Here is a 13,577-nt window from a genome sequence, read left to right as displayed (position 1 = left end):
GGAGCAACAGCAAAGCCACACCTGGGAATCAAACCAGCAACCCTCTTGTTGCAAATGAGGCTCTTTAACCTCTATGCCCCACGTAATACCAACCTAAAATATGGTATATGATACCCAATTAAAGTATTTGAATAGTATACATCCAGGGCATAATGTACAAATATACGTAAATTAAGGTCACATTTTTGTGTAAATGCATAGTGTAATATGCAGAACACCTACAGAAACATGGTGTTAGTACTTCATTGTGTAGAAAAATGCAAATGTTTCGCTTGGCCAAAAATAATAATGTATTCATGTGCAAAGTTTCCATTTTTAAATTACAAGCTCAATGTCATTGAACTGGAGGTCAGGATTCATGAAGCAGTGCAGCTGTTTATGAAGACCTTATTAAGTGGCGACAGCATACACATGTAGGTACCGTATATTCAGCCTTATAGAATCACACTTAATATACAGTGTGACTGAAATGAGTGGGACTACAAAGGTGATGAGAGAACCTTTTATGTAGCATATTATAATTTAAGCACAACACATTGTAATGCCTCCACTTACCATGTTTCTCAGATCTTCCCAGATGAAGGCCATGAGCTGGCTTCGGTCAGGAGCAGACACTACCTGTTCAGCTCCATGACCACCTTCTTCAGGGAGTGTTTCCAGGGTGACTTCCCTGTAACACAGGAACCCAAAGAGGAGGACTAAGACTGAAATGTAAGGGTTGGGGAGGGAGAGCCCCACCTCCCAATTCTTCAGCTAACAAAGTGTCCCAACTTGTCAAGACCCTACCTACTGCTGAATTCATCATCCAGCATTGTAAGGAGAGGAATAGTACATGTGTATTTGATTCAGGTACATTTACTTTTTTTTTTTTGCTTGTTTGTTTTGTTTTTGTTTTTGCTTAGCACAAACCACAAATGGCCATCAGTAGTACTAATGGTGAAGCATTGTAAGGACAATGCATTAGGAAGAAAAGCAATCCATGTGTATTTGGTTTTGGGTTGCCATAGTAAATTGAGTGTGTGTGTGTGTGTATGTGTGTGTGTCATGTCACTTGTAATTAGGATCAGATAATGGTAGGTTGAAATTAAGACGTGCTTTTAAGATGAGGAAAAAGTAAAGTGTGTTGCTACTCTCAATCATTTCTGGTCTGTTATTAGGCCAGGCAATATGGCTGGGTGACATGCAAATTTAATGTCATTCCCTTAATATAATTTAAATTAACATTATACTGTTGTTGCTTCTTAATTTGTTATGTTATTGTGCCTTTTCCGAGAAATGATGTACCTCTGCGTTGTTACCTAAAGTTGATTCTAGGGAAGTGACCTAAAGGCTGGTTTACAGATTATAATCTCAGTGTGTTTCATTATACACTACTTTAGACAATTATTCCAATTCCAATCATAAATGCATGGAAAATTAATATAGCTCTCAGTGAATGCCATCACCAGATCTATTAATATTTACCAAATATATTTTGTTTGAAAACATAAATTGGTGGTTAGAAGTTTTTGAGAGTTGATCACTAAATTCTTAGTGACTCAAAGAAATTAAGTTTTCTCTTCACTTGGACTTGTCCATCAACTTATCATCTTGGTTTAATTATATTTTTTCACTGAAATATTAAATTCATTCAGTAATTTTGGGCAAGGACCTTGACACAATCTAAAGGTTCTCAGATTTCACTGGCAGTGACCCTGACATTGAAATACTATCACATGTTGATATGTGGGAAGGTAAACTTAGCATGTGTGCCATATGAAACCACACACAATACACAGACAAATGCGTGCACACACATGCACACACACACACACACACACACACACACACACACAAACTAATAACAGCAATGTATGACAATGTGTATGACTTTCCTATAAATGTACAACAAAGTAGCAGGAATTTATTTCAGTTTAATTGAAGAGAGAGTGGGGTTTAATACCAGGTTTCAGTCAGACCACTGCCTGTGTAAGTTTCTCATAAAGGTAAAAACACAAAGACAACAATACAAAACTCAGGAAGGACTTACTGCCATTATCAGGGTAGCACACAGAATGTTGAGGCAATAATTCTCTATCAAATACAATGTCACTGTGTAAATTCAGTTTGTAGATTCATGGCTATTCAACACTTCCTTCATGCTTTTCTTTTGAGATCATGTCATCTAAAGGTCACTAGGATTATTTGTCAGGATAAAATGCATCAGTGTGAGAATTTGTTCATGGTCACATGTAGAATAACTTCAGATAACTTCAAGAATAATTTCAAGATTCCTATGAATAACACTATCATATCCATAGGCTATAAAGCTTTGCAAGATATCTGAACACCCACAGTTTGTGATTTTACATCCCAATCTCTACAGAAATAAGTAAACTTGATGTGAATGTCCAGGAAGCTAAAATTTATTTTGATGATATGAAAAAGTACTTCATCAGGCCACACCTCCTTTTCTTGTCCACTCATGTGCCATCCCTTTTTTGTCCTCTCCTATTTCTGGTATCTCCTTGCATCACAACATGAAATTGGACAGCATAGTTTATTAGCTAGTTACATTCTCTCTTATAAATTCTTTAATGCTCTTACAATGTTGTTTAAAAAATAATCTCAACAAGTTCTTGTCATTTGGACATTCGGAAGATTGGTTTGTCTGGAGACTGACTTGAGTTTTACCATGTTTGATCAAATCACTCTTCAACAGGTTACTCAATGTGAAACATGTTTGTATATCCTATGCATTGAACTCATAATTCTCTTTATTAATATATGTTCAAAGTCAGCCAATAGACAAAAAGGTCTGTATAACATTACATAAAAGCATTGATGTTCTGTGTCTTGAAGTATTTCACATATTGAAAAATGTATTGTAACTGTAACACTGTGCTTTAGGGAGTCTAAGCATAACATATGCATTCATAAAGAGTCATGGAATTTAAGTACTAAGGTCATCATAGATTACAGAGCATGCATCACACTAATGCAACCGTTTATCGATTGTAGTAAACAATAATCAGTTTGAATGCTTTTTGAGCAAGGTTAGCTGATGGTACTCTTGTGACTCTTAATTAAAGGTTAACACTGTCGTGTGATATTCAATAATACATCATATGGGTCCACAACAGATGCCCTAAAGCAGAACTACTACAGTGATTTGCTTAAGTGATGTGTTGGCATTTACAATTGGAAATGAAGGATATGAAGCAGGATATCAATGCAGTAATAATGATATCCTGTTAGAGTATAGGAAGCGTATAGTGAAGTATATGAACTGTAAAAATTAAGTTTATGTTTAATCACCGTAGTGCTTTTTGACCATATTTTCCTATTATTTATTCACTCATATTGTATATAATTCCATTGTTATGATGCAATAATTACCAACATTCTGTTGTCAACTATAAACCTGCCAACTCAACTGTGAAGCAAGAGTACAAAATAAGCAATATAAACATGTAGGTATTTTGTGGAACCAGCTGGTAATCTAGGGTTAGGGTTAGGGTAAGGATAATGCACAAGTATCAATGTAATGACACTTTACTTTAGGGGTCTTATGTAGATATTCATATTGACTAGTAAAGCAACATACATAAATTAAAATCCATAGTCATTTTTTATAACCAACATAAACTTAGCTCATGATCATGTTATGATAGACTATCATGCTCTGTAAGCTCAGATGTGGTTAAAAGTGCTAATAACATAAGAATGCTGGTAGTTACTCTTATGAATGTAAAAGAAAGATGATGATTGCAGGTATGTAGTCATATTTTGTTCCTGATCAGGCATTATGCAGGTATACATAAGTAAACATATGGGGTAAATGTGGCACTGTAAGACAGTATTCTACAGTGATCTTTTCCAGCAGATATGCAGGGCAGAACAGGATGGAATTGCACTGAACCTACACATTTTCATCAAGATATACATTTCCCTTGATGTAAGATAGTGTATAATTTCTTCAACTCATTTACTTATTAATTTATTTATGTTTATTTCTCTACACTTATTTATGACAGTGTCAAAGTTCCTTGTAATGAGATGCCCAAGTTGTTAAACTGTAAATGTAAAAATATTGATTAAGTTGACCAGACTGTTTTGTATACTGGAATAAATTATTATGATTTGAAGACAATAACTTTTTTGCCCTCTTGTGTTTGTAATCATGGATTTTAGGACCTTGACTATAACTTTGATTAGTTCAGTGAGGTGTGTTAAATCCTGGACCTCATAAACTATGTCAACTAAAATGTGTCTTTATTAACAACTGAGGAGACTCGTATTTGCCCATCAAGGAACGTCCTTTAAGTTTTAGGACTTAAACCTTTTGTGCTGTGGCTTTATGATCACATTTTCTACCTGGTGAAAATGATGCCGTAGGAAGGTCTCATTGACATAAGGGCAATCTCTTCAGATATCTAGCCCTTGATATATTGAACTTGAACAGCTCATATATGATTGTGCAGTTATTATTCAGCTTTCACCAGTTGTCTTAATGCAAGACGACAACCACAGCAAATCAGATCTCAAGTAAACTTGAATGAGTTCATTTTGTGTCCTGAAGTAGTTATCAGCTGTCAATTCTGAACAGCAGGTTCTGATTTCATAATCCATGACTTCAAATACAGAGTCTTACATAGTCTTAACAAATACAGAGAAGTAGGCAAACTAACATACTGGATTTACTTTTTGTGCCATCACTGTTCAATCAATAATGACTCAAATTATTATGTACTATTATTAAAATAAATAATATTCTGTCTTCATCCCTCCTGTCTTTGCCTCACATGCATACACACACAAACACATACACACATGTACACATGAACACGCTGTCCACTCAAGGTGGGGCTTCTTAATCCTGGTCCTGGAAGGCCGCAGTGTCTGCAAGGCTACTCAACCCTAGTCCTGGAGGGATTCTGTGTCTGCAGTGCTACTCAACCTGGCTAAGAAGAGGGCCTGCTGGGAAAGATCACCAAGAGCAGTGCCCATACATATGTGGATTTTACAAGGTTGACCATGGATAGTCTCCAACAGGTGTGCTTTGCGAGAGGCTATGTCAACATATTGTGCTCACCTACCACCTAGCAATGACCAGATCTCTGTAAGGATGAGTATAACCTGGAATTGCCAGCCGTGGCAATGCAGAAAAGTAATGCATATCCCTACATACTGCAGATTCCTTCTATACACAGAATACAGTGAGGGAACTGGGCTTGAAACCACAAGCTGATTAACAACCACAATTGAGGTTATAAGAGGTTGGAAGGAAAAGAGACAAAGGTGAGAAGAATGAGAAAACAGCTAAAAATAAGTGTGAGGGAGAAACCGTAAGAGAGGCTGGGGGGGCTGTGTTTAAGCCAAACTGGATTTAGCAGGTAGAATGAGGACATGGAAGAAATAAAAGAAATAACTAAGCATGTCTGTCTTGAAGCAACTGATGTGTTACCATCTCCCAGCTCTCTTGGGTTGGGTGTTTGTGGGTTTGCCAAATACATACTTACCAAATATTGCAAACTGTTCATCAAGGAATATTGCGTCTGAGAGTACAGCAGCACAAACCTGAAAGAATAATTTGCAGTGTGAAAGTAGACCATTTCTGTTCGATCTGGCACCATGTGACAGCTGAAGTTATCATCTATTCTTGTAAATTTTACTCTACCTTGATCATAGAGCTGCCCATTACAAGGACTGGAGGTCACCAAAAGAGTTGCAACTTTTCTTGGTCTCTTTTAATGTACAATCTTCAAAGACAGTGCCTTGACTTTTCCAATTAAGCAACATCCACTGCAACCAATCAATATAATTAATTATGTACTTTAATGGAACAAAACAAACAAAAAAAATAATAATACTAGAAGCCCTCATCCTTCTGGGCAAGAAGTGTGGAACCAGGGAGTTGAATTCAACTTTTAAGGTGGTGTACAACATGTGGACATGCCACATATCTATGCTTTGAAAGTAATGCTAGTTTTGATGGGACATTTGTATCAAACAATTAAAAAGCAATTTGGGTTTCTGCTACTCTGAAAACCAAGCTCTCTTTGTTGTTTGACCATTGGGTTTTTGCATGTTGTGCGGCGCTCAATCACCATTACTCACAGGTGTTTAATTTTGTTTATTTATAACCATTACTAGAAGACGATTACAACCAGGCCCACACCCACATACCACCCTCCCTTAAAAACAGCAAAATGAACAAGAACAAGCATTACAAAGTCCATCCTAAGAATAAACTTTAAACAAAAAACACAGGTTGGAATTCAAATAAACCAATCTCCATAGACAACTATGAGATCTTACGTATCTTAAAAATATACGTATGTACACACTCTGCCATATTGTACAAAATACCATATCTTTATTGGTGCAACTGTGACAACATGAGGTTTAGGTGGGAATTGCACTTGTCTGTGGATGTCACAGAAATGTCGAGTTTCTTTGCCGATGTGAAAAGGGAGGTGTTTTTTTTTTTTTTAATCAATGTGCATCTATACGAAAAGAGGGTGAGGATGAGGCTTTCAAGGCTAGGAAAATGGTACAGTTCCCTTTTTTTGAATGGCTACCACAACAAATATTTACATGGGAGAATGAGTGGTGCTGAACAAAAACAACCATGCACTTATAACAGTGGATGTAAAAAACCTATCATCCCCTGTGAAGAGGGAGGCCGCCCCTGTGCTCCTCTGAGAGAGATCCCTAAATTGAAGATTAAGTGCCATCCCGATATGTGTGAATCCCCTTTGGCTGCCTGGGTGCCCCTGTGCTGTTTCGCAGATAGACCTCCTCCGACCGTCCTTGACACTTCCCATCTCTCCCCTAAACGACTCCGACAATCGCCTTTGTACAACGCGTGGCCCAAAGCCTTCCAGGCCGCAGTAGTCATTACAGATATAAATGGTCTAGTCCTGCTGATGGTCTGCCCTTCAAAGTTGCTACTCCTCCTCCTCTGGTTCCTCTGGTAACAGCAATATGTCTTCTTTCAGACATTCTCTGAAAAAAGAGGTAAGGGATGTGTAGAGATGCTCTCGGCTCTTCTTGGAAAGGAAATGGCCCTCATCAGGGTAGATCTGTAGAAAGTAATAATGACGTGAAAAAAGTGCAGGATTTTGGACCATCAGTTGAGTTAGGCTGTCCTCAGATCTTTCTGCAAGTGCACTGCACTCACTGATGACAAGGTGACATTTGAGAAAACGTCAACTAGTGCTGAGAGAAACAGAAAACTGTGTGGGTTGGTGAACACAAAGTAATATTTCAGCTTGGCAGCTCAATCCTAGCCCCAGAGGGCTGCTCTTTCCACATTAATATTGTCTGATGGAAAAAAAAAAATATATAGATGATCCCTCATCCATAATGATGAAAGATCACGTTTAAACGATTTTGGTTGTTTTTCTTTCTAACCATAAGAGTAAATCCATGCAAGTCACTCTACATACCTGCATGGTGTAGTTTGCCCCAACTTTTATTAGGTGTTTAATCAACTCGGCTGAATGTTGAAAATGAACATTGTCTGAAAAAAAAGTATATGTTAATATACTGAACCTGAAGTGAAATATCAATTAGAATAGAATAGAATAGAATAGAACAGAATAGACTTTATTGTCATTGCATGGTGGGGTACAACGAAATTAGCATTTTTCTATCCAGTATATTCTTACAGTATTTCAACACAAGCTTCCTCACCATCAGCTGTTCCATGCACCAGCATTAAGTTCTGTTCTCGTAGTCCTTGGAAATTCTCCACCACACTGGAGAACTGCACAGTAAGAGCATTGAATTGGCACAGTATTCATTTTCTACAGTACAACCCCCATAACCTAAACAATACCAAATCTCTGATTTTTAGAAGCTGCAAACTGCAAGAAAGACAAGAGCTGTGGTTGATTGGTGTGTCACTTTTGCCACAAATGAGAGGCACTGTAAATTCATTTTGGATGCTTTTCAGAAGGACAAAAAGTCTAAGGCAACTTCAGCTCACCTGATAGTCATGGTGTTCCATTCTGATATGGTAATGCAAAACAGATATGTGTCTTTGTGTTTGAGTTTTAAGATTCTTGTGCTTATTTACATTAAGCATAATTTAGTTTGAGAAAACTGTGAGGCTTTGGTATTTAAAGCTTTAGTATTTAAATATATGGCCTCTACTTAAAGAGGGATGGAAGAGTGACATGTCAATCCAACTGTGATCAAAACAGGCTGCCTGTTTAGTTTGAGAAAACTGTGAGGCTTTGGTATTTAAAGCTTTAGTATTTAAATATATGGCCTCTACTTAAAGAGGGATGGAAGAGTGACATGTCAATCCAACTGTGATCAAAACAGGCCGCCTTCATAATCAAAGCTCACATCCTCTCTTTGAGGGTTTTAGGCAAACAGTGGGAAATGACCCAATCACAGCTCTGGGAGGCAAAAGATTGTACGACCTATTTTTAGTGTCACATCTCTGTCTAACGGCCACTCTAGAATCTTAAGACGTCTTCCCTCCAGAGACCTTAATAACCTTTGAAATGTGACATAACAGCACAAGATAGGCCCCCGTAAAAGGCTTAATGCAGGCATACTTGTAGTACTGAGGGACAATTTCTGAGTCCGAACAGGGGGCCTACATCAGGTGTAACTGTAGATTAAAAAGAAGCAAACACCTGTATTCTGTATGACATTACTTTTATTTTCATAAGTATTGGAAAATGACATGTTAAATGATGTCGTAATAGAAGTAGACCAAGCACAGCTTTTTTTTTTTACGTTTTTTTTTTTGGCTAAGCTTTTCAAATTTTAATGTTCAGAGTGTGCATATCCTTTGAAAGGCCAAACCAACAGGTGGTGCAGAGCACAATATCATTTTGGATCATAGTTAGGGTGTCTGTATCTAAAGTGACCACTTAATGTTCATGTCAAGCACAGTAAACAAATAGCAGCATTATTAACAGAAGAGAGTGAGGTAATTGAAAGAGAGGGGAAAGTGAATGAAAGAAAGAACGAATGAGACAAATGGATGCTTTTTCTGCAGTGAGCAATTTCTCAGGGCAATGTGCACTGGGCCTCCTTTCAACCCATTCCAGAGAGGCTAAATTAGTGTAATTATTCAAATAGCTGGATAAAATAAAGATCTATTCAGTTCTCCGAATGTTATTTGGGCAATTCATTTATTTCTAAAATTGTTAAGTAAAGGTGTCTGTAATGAGAATTTCAGCAAATGAGAGCTTTATTATTGAACTGAGAGGGGTGTTTGGAACAATGGAAAAGGAGACTTTTTACCTGCTCCTTGACCTGAGTGGGAGATATTTCCTTTGCACTCTTGTTAAAAAGCAGTCTGAAAAAAAAAACTCCCCTTACCCTGGACATTCCAAGATATTTCAGTGGCAAATCAGTGGGAACACAGATGTGAACTTTAATCTGAGAACTATATGTCTGAATGGCTGAGTAATGTTCACACCTTTACATAAAGTTACTACCTATGCCTTAAAATGGCATTATAGTGACAGAAAACACAAGCCTTCTTACATTGTTCCAGGAAGTTGTGAGTATATTTAAAATGGTGTAACAGTCTCACAGGTCAAGGCACAAACAGAATTGTAAGATTAAGATTTCTATAAGGTTTCTATACAAGTTTCTATAAAAGCTGCCAATTTGTAAACCAGTTCAGTGACTGGAATTAAGTGAAAATCAGGCTGCAGTAATTCTCTGACAGAAAATTACACAAGGCTTAAAGATTTTGGCTTAAACATGGATCTGAGGCCTTGTAGCCCAAAATGATCATGCATCTTTCTTTTGTGCAAAGCTCTACGGAAATTATTTTTTATGTGCAGCAATTTACAAATTCAACTTCTGACTTAAGCACCGTTAAACCATCACGGCTGCATTGCATTCACTGTCCTCCAATGGGGGCAGCTGATTGGCTGGTGTTTGGCTGAGAGTTCAGCCATCCAAAGGCAGTGTTCCCTGAGTGACAGCACATCACAGAGAACGAGAATGTTTTCCACGTCAGAATGAGACATGGTGTAAAGTAAAACACAAAAGTGCCACGGTTGCTATGGAGTGGAATAGCACGCTGTCAGGGCCATGATGTAAAACCGCTGTAAAAAAAAAGGATTCTTCTGCCATGGCAGCCTGTCGGCGTGCCTGTAATGTGGTGCGTCATTTTACAAACGACACGGAAAGATTAGCAGATGAAAAACGTGGGGGAGAGAAAGCAGAGCACTTACCCGGTATCTGTCGTCTTCCCCTGCTGGAAAGCCAAGGTACCTCTCAGAAAATGCTGACACTGTCGAAATGGAAAATGACGCATAAACAAGAACGCAAGTAAGCAAGGAAAGGGGAACTACATTGGGTCAGTTTGTGGCTGGTGTTAAGTGCAATCCTTTAAGTAGGTTCATGCTGAATCAAATGGAATACAATAGCTGCAGAGACATCTTGGGAAGGCACAGGGCTGTTTTCTGCTGCATGTACCAAGCATTAATAATTCTGCCCTGTACTGGGCAAGTGACATAGTGTGTGATTGGAGCATCCAGTTTTCATGTTTTCTTCTCCAAATACTTTTTGACCTTTTCCGGTAATTAATTAGTCTCTAACTGGATAAAAATGTTAAATGATAACTGCATTAATGGTAAATTAGTAGGCATTACTGGAGAGCTAGGTGGTGTTTAATTTGTAGGAATGATGCAGCCATGTTTTTTTCCAAAACAGTGCGCTGTCCAATCAATTGGCATTTTCTTGGTTTTTTGAAATGCACTACCTTACATTGTGACACATTGTCAGAGTGATGCACTGGTAAAGGTTCCTGTAAAAGTGAAACAGATATACACCAGGCTGAAAACAATAATGTTGTTAAATGTTGGTAAATGTTGCTTTTATAGATCATTGTTAGGTTGTTGTTACATGTATTGTGTTGCAAGGATTTTTGTCAGACACGAGTCAGTATGTTTTCATTCTTACACTGTATGTTTTTTTTTACACTGTTTTAGTCTGATGCCTGCTGTGGTCTCCACCTACTGTACATTCCTGTTCTTTCTTGTTGCTCCCGTGATATCATATCCTCATAAGTAACTCTAGGTAACTCTAAGTAACTAGGATACGAGCATCTGTTATATAGATAAATAAATACATAAAGTAGAGGGCTAGAACAGCGATCCAATTGTTTATTTTCCAGCTGAACTCATTTAATTCAATTTTGATTAAGCTGTTAATTGAATAACGATCTGTATTTGCTGCCACTTAACCGTATCACTTGAGATATGAGCACTGTTGCTAACTTTTCTTTTTACCAAATCTCTCTAGGGATCCCTCACAAAAACTCACTGGGCCTATTTTAATGACCTTAGCAGGTGTTTAAACTTCAAGCTGACACCGCTATACCACTGAACTCTATGAGGCCTGGACCGGCTGTTCCTAATATCATTTATTAAGAACACCCCGTTCCAGTTGTAATAGAGTTCAGCTGTGAAGTAAGTTAAACAAGCGGTTTAAACCCTCATGCCATGCAGAGCTGAAGCTGTGGTGAAGGCAAAGAAAGCAAGTAAACGACACAGAGGTGAGGGATAAAACCATCTATGCTATTCTATGTTTCACTTTGTGAAATCTCCAGACGGATCTTGAAAATTCTCAAGATTTTTTATCAGTATCTTTCAGAAGCAAAGGTTGCTGTGACAGTCTGAAAAAGTCACTAAATATCTTGAAAGAGTTGCTAAATTATCCACAATTATAAGCCCATTGTCAATGAGGATTTGTTTGAAAAAGAAAAAAAAAAAAAAGGAAGCTGTTTTAAGGTAGCTATCTTGATGGAGAATGAGTTGTTTCAATAATGGATCTAGACCTTGACAATGCACACAAAGGTACATAGGTACATACTATACTTACAAATGGAGCTGGAAAATTACTTTTAATATGATACAATAAAAAACACCTCAAATGATGTTTTTTTAGGAATGAGATGAATAGATATCTTATAACTTAGACCAGATTACTTTCAGGACATGGCCAGTCCAGATAGGTATTTCATTATCAGCTCAGTCAAAGCTGAAGGAAGGAGCCCAGCTGGCACTAAATCCAGCAGAGTGCATAGCCAGCACCAGTGGCTGAGCGCTGGTGCTCAATTATTTATTAAAGCCGCACCTCTCCTCCCTGTCTGTCCGCAAAGTTAAAGGCCTTTTAGACCTCTGTGTTGCTTTTTGTCACATTCAGCACCTTGTCTCGTCCGCTCATCCACCCGGTGCTATTCGCACTGAAGCCAGCGTGACAGCAAGGGACTCCCAGAGTGGAGTGGTTTTCTGAAAGTGCGGGGAACCCAAGAGCAGAGGGACGAGGTGACATATCATGGAGCAGCGCCTGCGAAGCAGCTCCCATTTCATTCATCAGTAATATGTAACGCTGGAAGACCCTAGTGCAGCATCCTCTTTGGTTTCATGACTGGATCTCAGAAGAAAAAATTCTTTCCATAAAGAGATTAAAAAACTTGAACCCACTCACCATATAGCTTCCAGTCTGTTATTGGAGACATTGCAACTGCACATTTAAACAGACTTTCTGTTGATTTAAGCATCATTAAAGTGATATATCCACCATAATCCTGTAAAAACACATACAGATGTGCCTTCAGTAATAATCACAGAGGGAAGACAATACACAATCATTAAAACTGAATCAGAATCTAAAAATTTTAAAAAATAAACCAGCAAGCTTACCTTTCCAAATATTCCTATTCGTGTACGGTCAATGTATTCAAATTTCGTCAGATACCTGGAAAAAAATGCAATACGTGTCTTAAGAGTGCTTTTCTAAATGACAAGAGAGCAGGGGAAAGCATTAGTGCAACTAGTGACCCAACCTTGAGTCTCAAAAACTGTGAGGAGTATTTAATCTATCCACTGGCTCTTTTCACCTATGAGTAATAAGTTAAGGCAAATATTGCACTGTCTTGACTGTTACTCACCATAAATGTGTTAGCCAAATTAATGTCACTTACAAAATTTGTCACTCAGTGTTAAAGACAAAGTTTCAAAGCAGTCAAACATACCCCCTCCACCCAAACAAAAAAAAATATATGTCTGAAAGTTAAAACCATGAATTTCAATGTAACATGTAGCTGACAAACCGATTCCTTCAGCACGTACTCGACTGCTGCTATCTGGTCCTGCATGCCCACAGTCCCCAGGCGCTGGTGGATGGCCTGCAGGATGCTCTGGCCCTGAAACCCGGTTCCCCTGCCATCCAGCCGGGCCACGATGATGCTGTCTGAGCTAACCAGAACTGAGTCCCAGTCCAGCACAAAGTGGTCGTTCACCGACTGACCACCGGGGGCGCTGTCACTGCAAAGCAACACAGAAATGCGCTTTCAATGCTGGGATTGTTGGTTGTTGGAGGAACCATTCAAGGAGAACCATAACCTTGCACATGCCCTTTGTTTCTCAAAGAACCCATCAACCATTAGCTTCAAACTGTCCCTTTGACAGAGCCAGTTAATTGACTAAGTAAATTGAAAGATAGTGAATAAACAAATGAATATGCGGAAGCTTAATTGTAATTGCAAAGCAATTTAGAAGCAAGGGATAAACAGTACTCATATATGGCAGGGTAGTCATACTTTA

The 13,577-nt window shown here is 38.3% G+C and overlaps 2 protein-coding genes across 3 annotated transcripts in view; one reads left to right on the top strand and one right to left on the bottom strand.

The window, feature by feature from the left end:
• Positions 1-702, top strand: part of LOC118785798 (inactive dipeptidyl peptidase 10-like) — a 70,120-nt gene extending 69,418 nt beyond the window's left edge. Inside the window, exon 26 of the mRNA XM_036540734.1 lies at positions 568-702. Coding sequence (XP_036396627.1) covers positions 568-702 — 135 coding nt within the window. The remainder of the gene's footprint in view (positions 1-567) is intronic.
• Positions 703-5,972: 5,270 nt separating this feature from the next.
• The window catches only part of LOC118786308 (inactive dipeptidyl peptidase 10-like), a 117,698-nt gene continuing 110,093 nt past the window's right edge, over positions 5,973-13,577 (bottom strand). The window contains exons 18-24 of one of the 2 annotated variants that reach the window (XM_036541443.1): positions 13,104-13,298; positions 12,675-12,729; positions 12,460-12,559; positions 10,200-10,258; positions 7,681-7,753; positions 7,434-7,507; positions 5,973-7,067 (exon numbers count right to left, since the gene is read on the bottom strand). In XM_036541443.1, the coding sequence (XP_036397336.1) occupies positions 6,933-7,067; positions 7,434-7,507; positions 7,681-7,753; positions 10,200-10,258; positions 12,460-12,559; positions 12,675-12,729; positions 13,104-13,298 (691 nt within the window). In that variant the 3' untranslated portion in view covers positions 5,973-6,932. The remainder of the gene's footprint in view (positions 7,068-7,433; positions 7,508-7,680; positions 7,754-10,199; positions 10,259-12,459; positions 12,560-12,674; positions 12,730-13,103; positions 13,299-13,577) is intronic. The other variant, XM_036541442.1, reaches the window with a different exon arrangement.

Source organism: Megalops cyprinoides, chromosome 11 (genome assembly GCF_013368585.1).
Source record: "Megalops cyprinoides isolate fMegCyp1 chromosome 11, fMegCyp1.pri, whole genome shotgun sequence".
Lineage (NCBI taxonomy): Eukaryota > Metazoa > Chordata > Actinopteri > Elopiformes > Megalopidae > Megalops > Megalops cyprinoides.
Note: the sequence above shows the minus strand (reverse complement) of the source record. Positions and strands in the feature narration are given on the sequence as shown.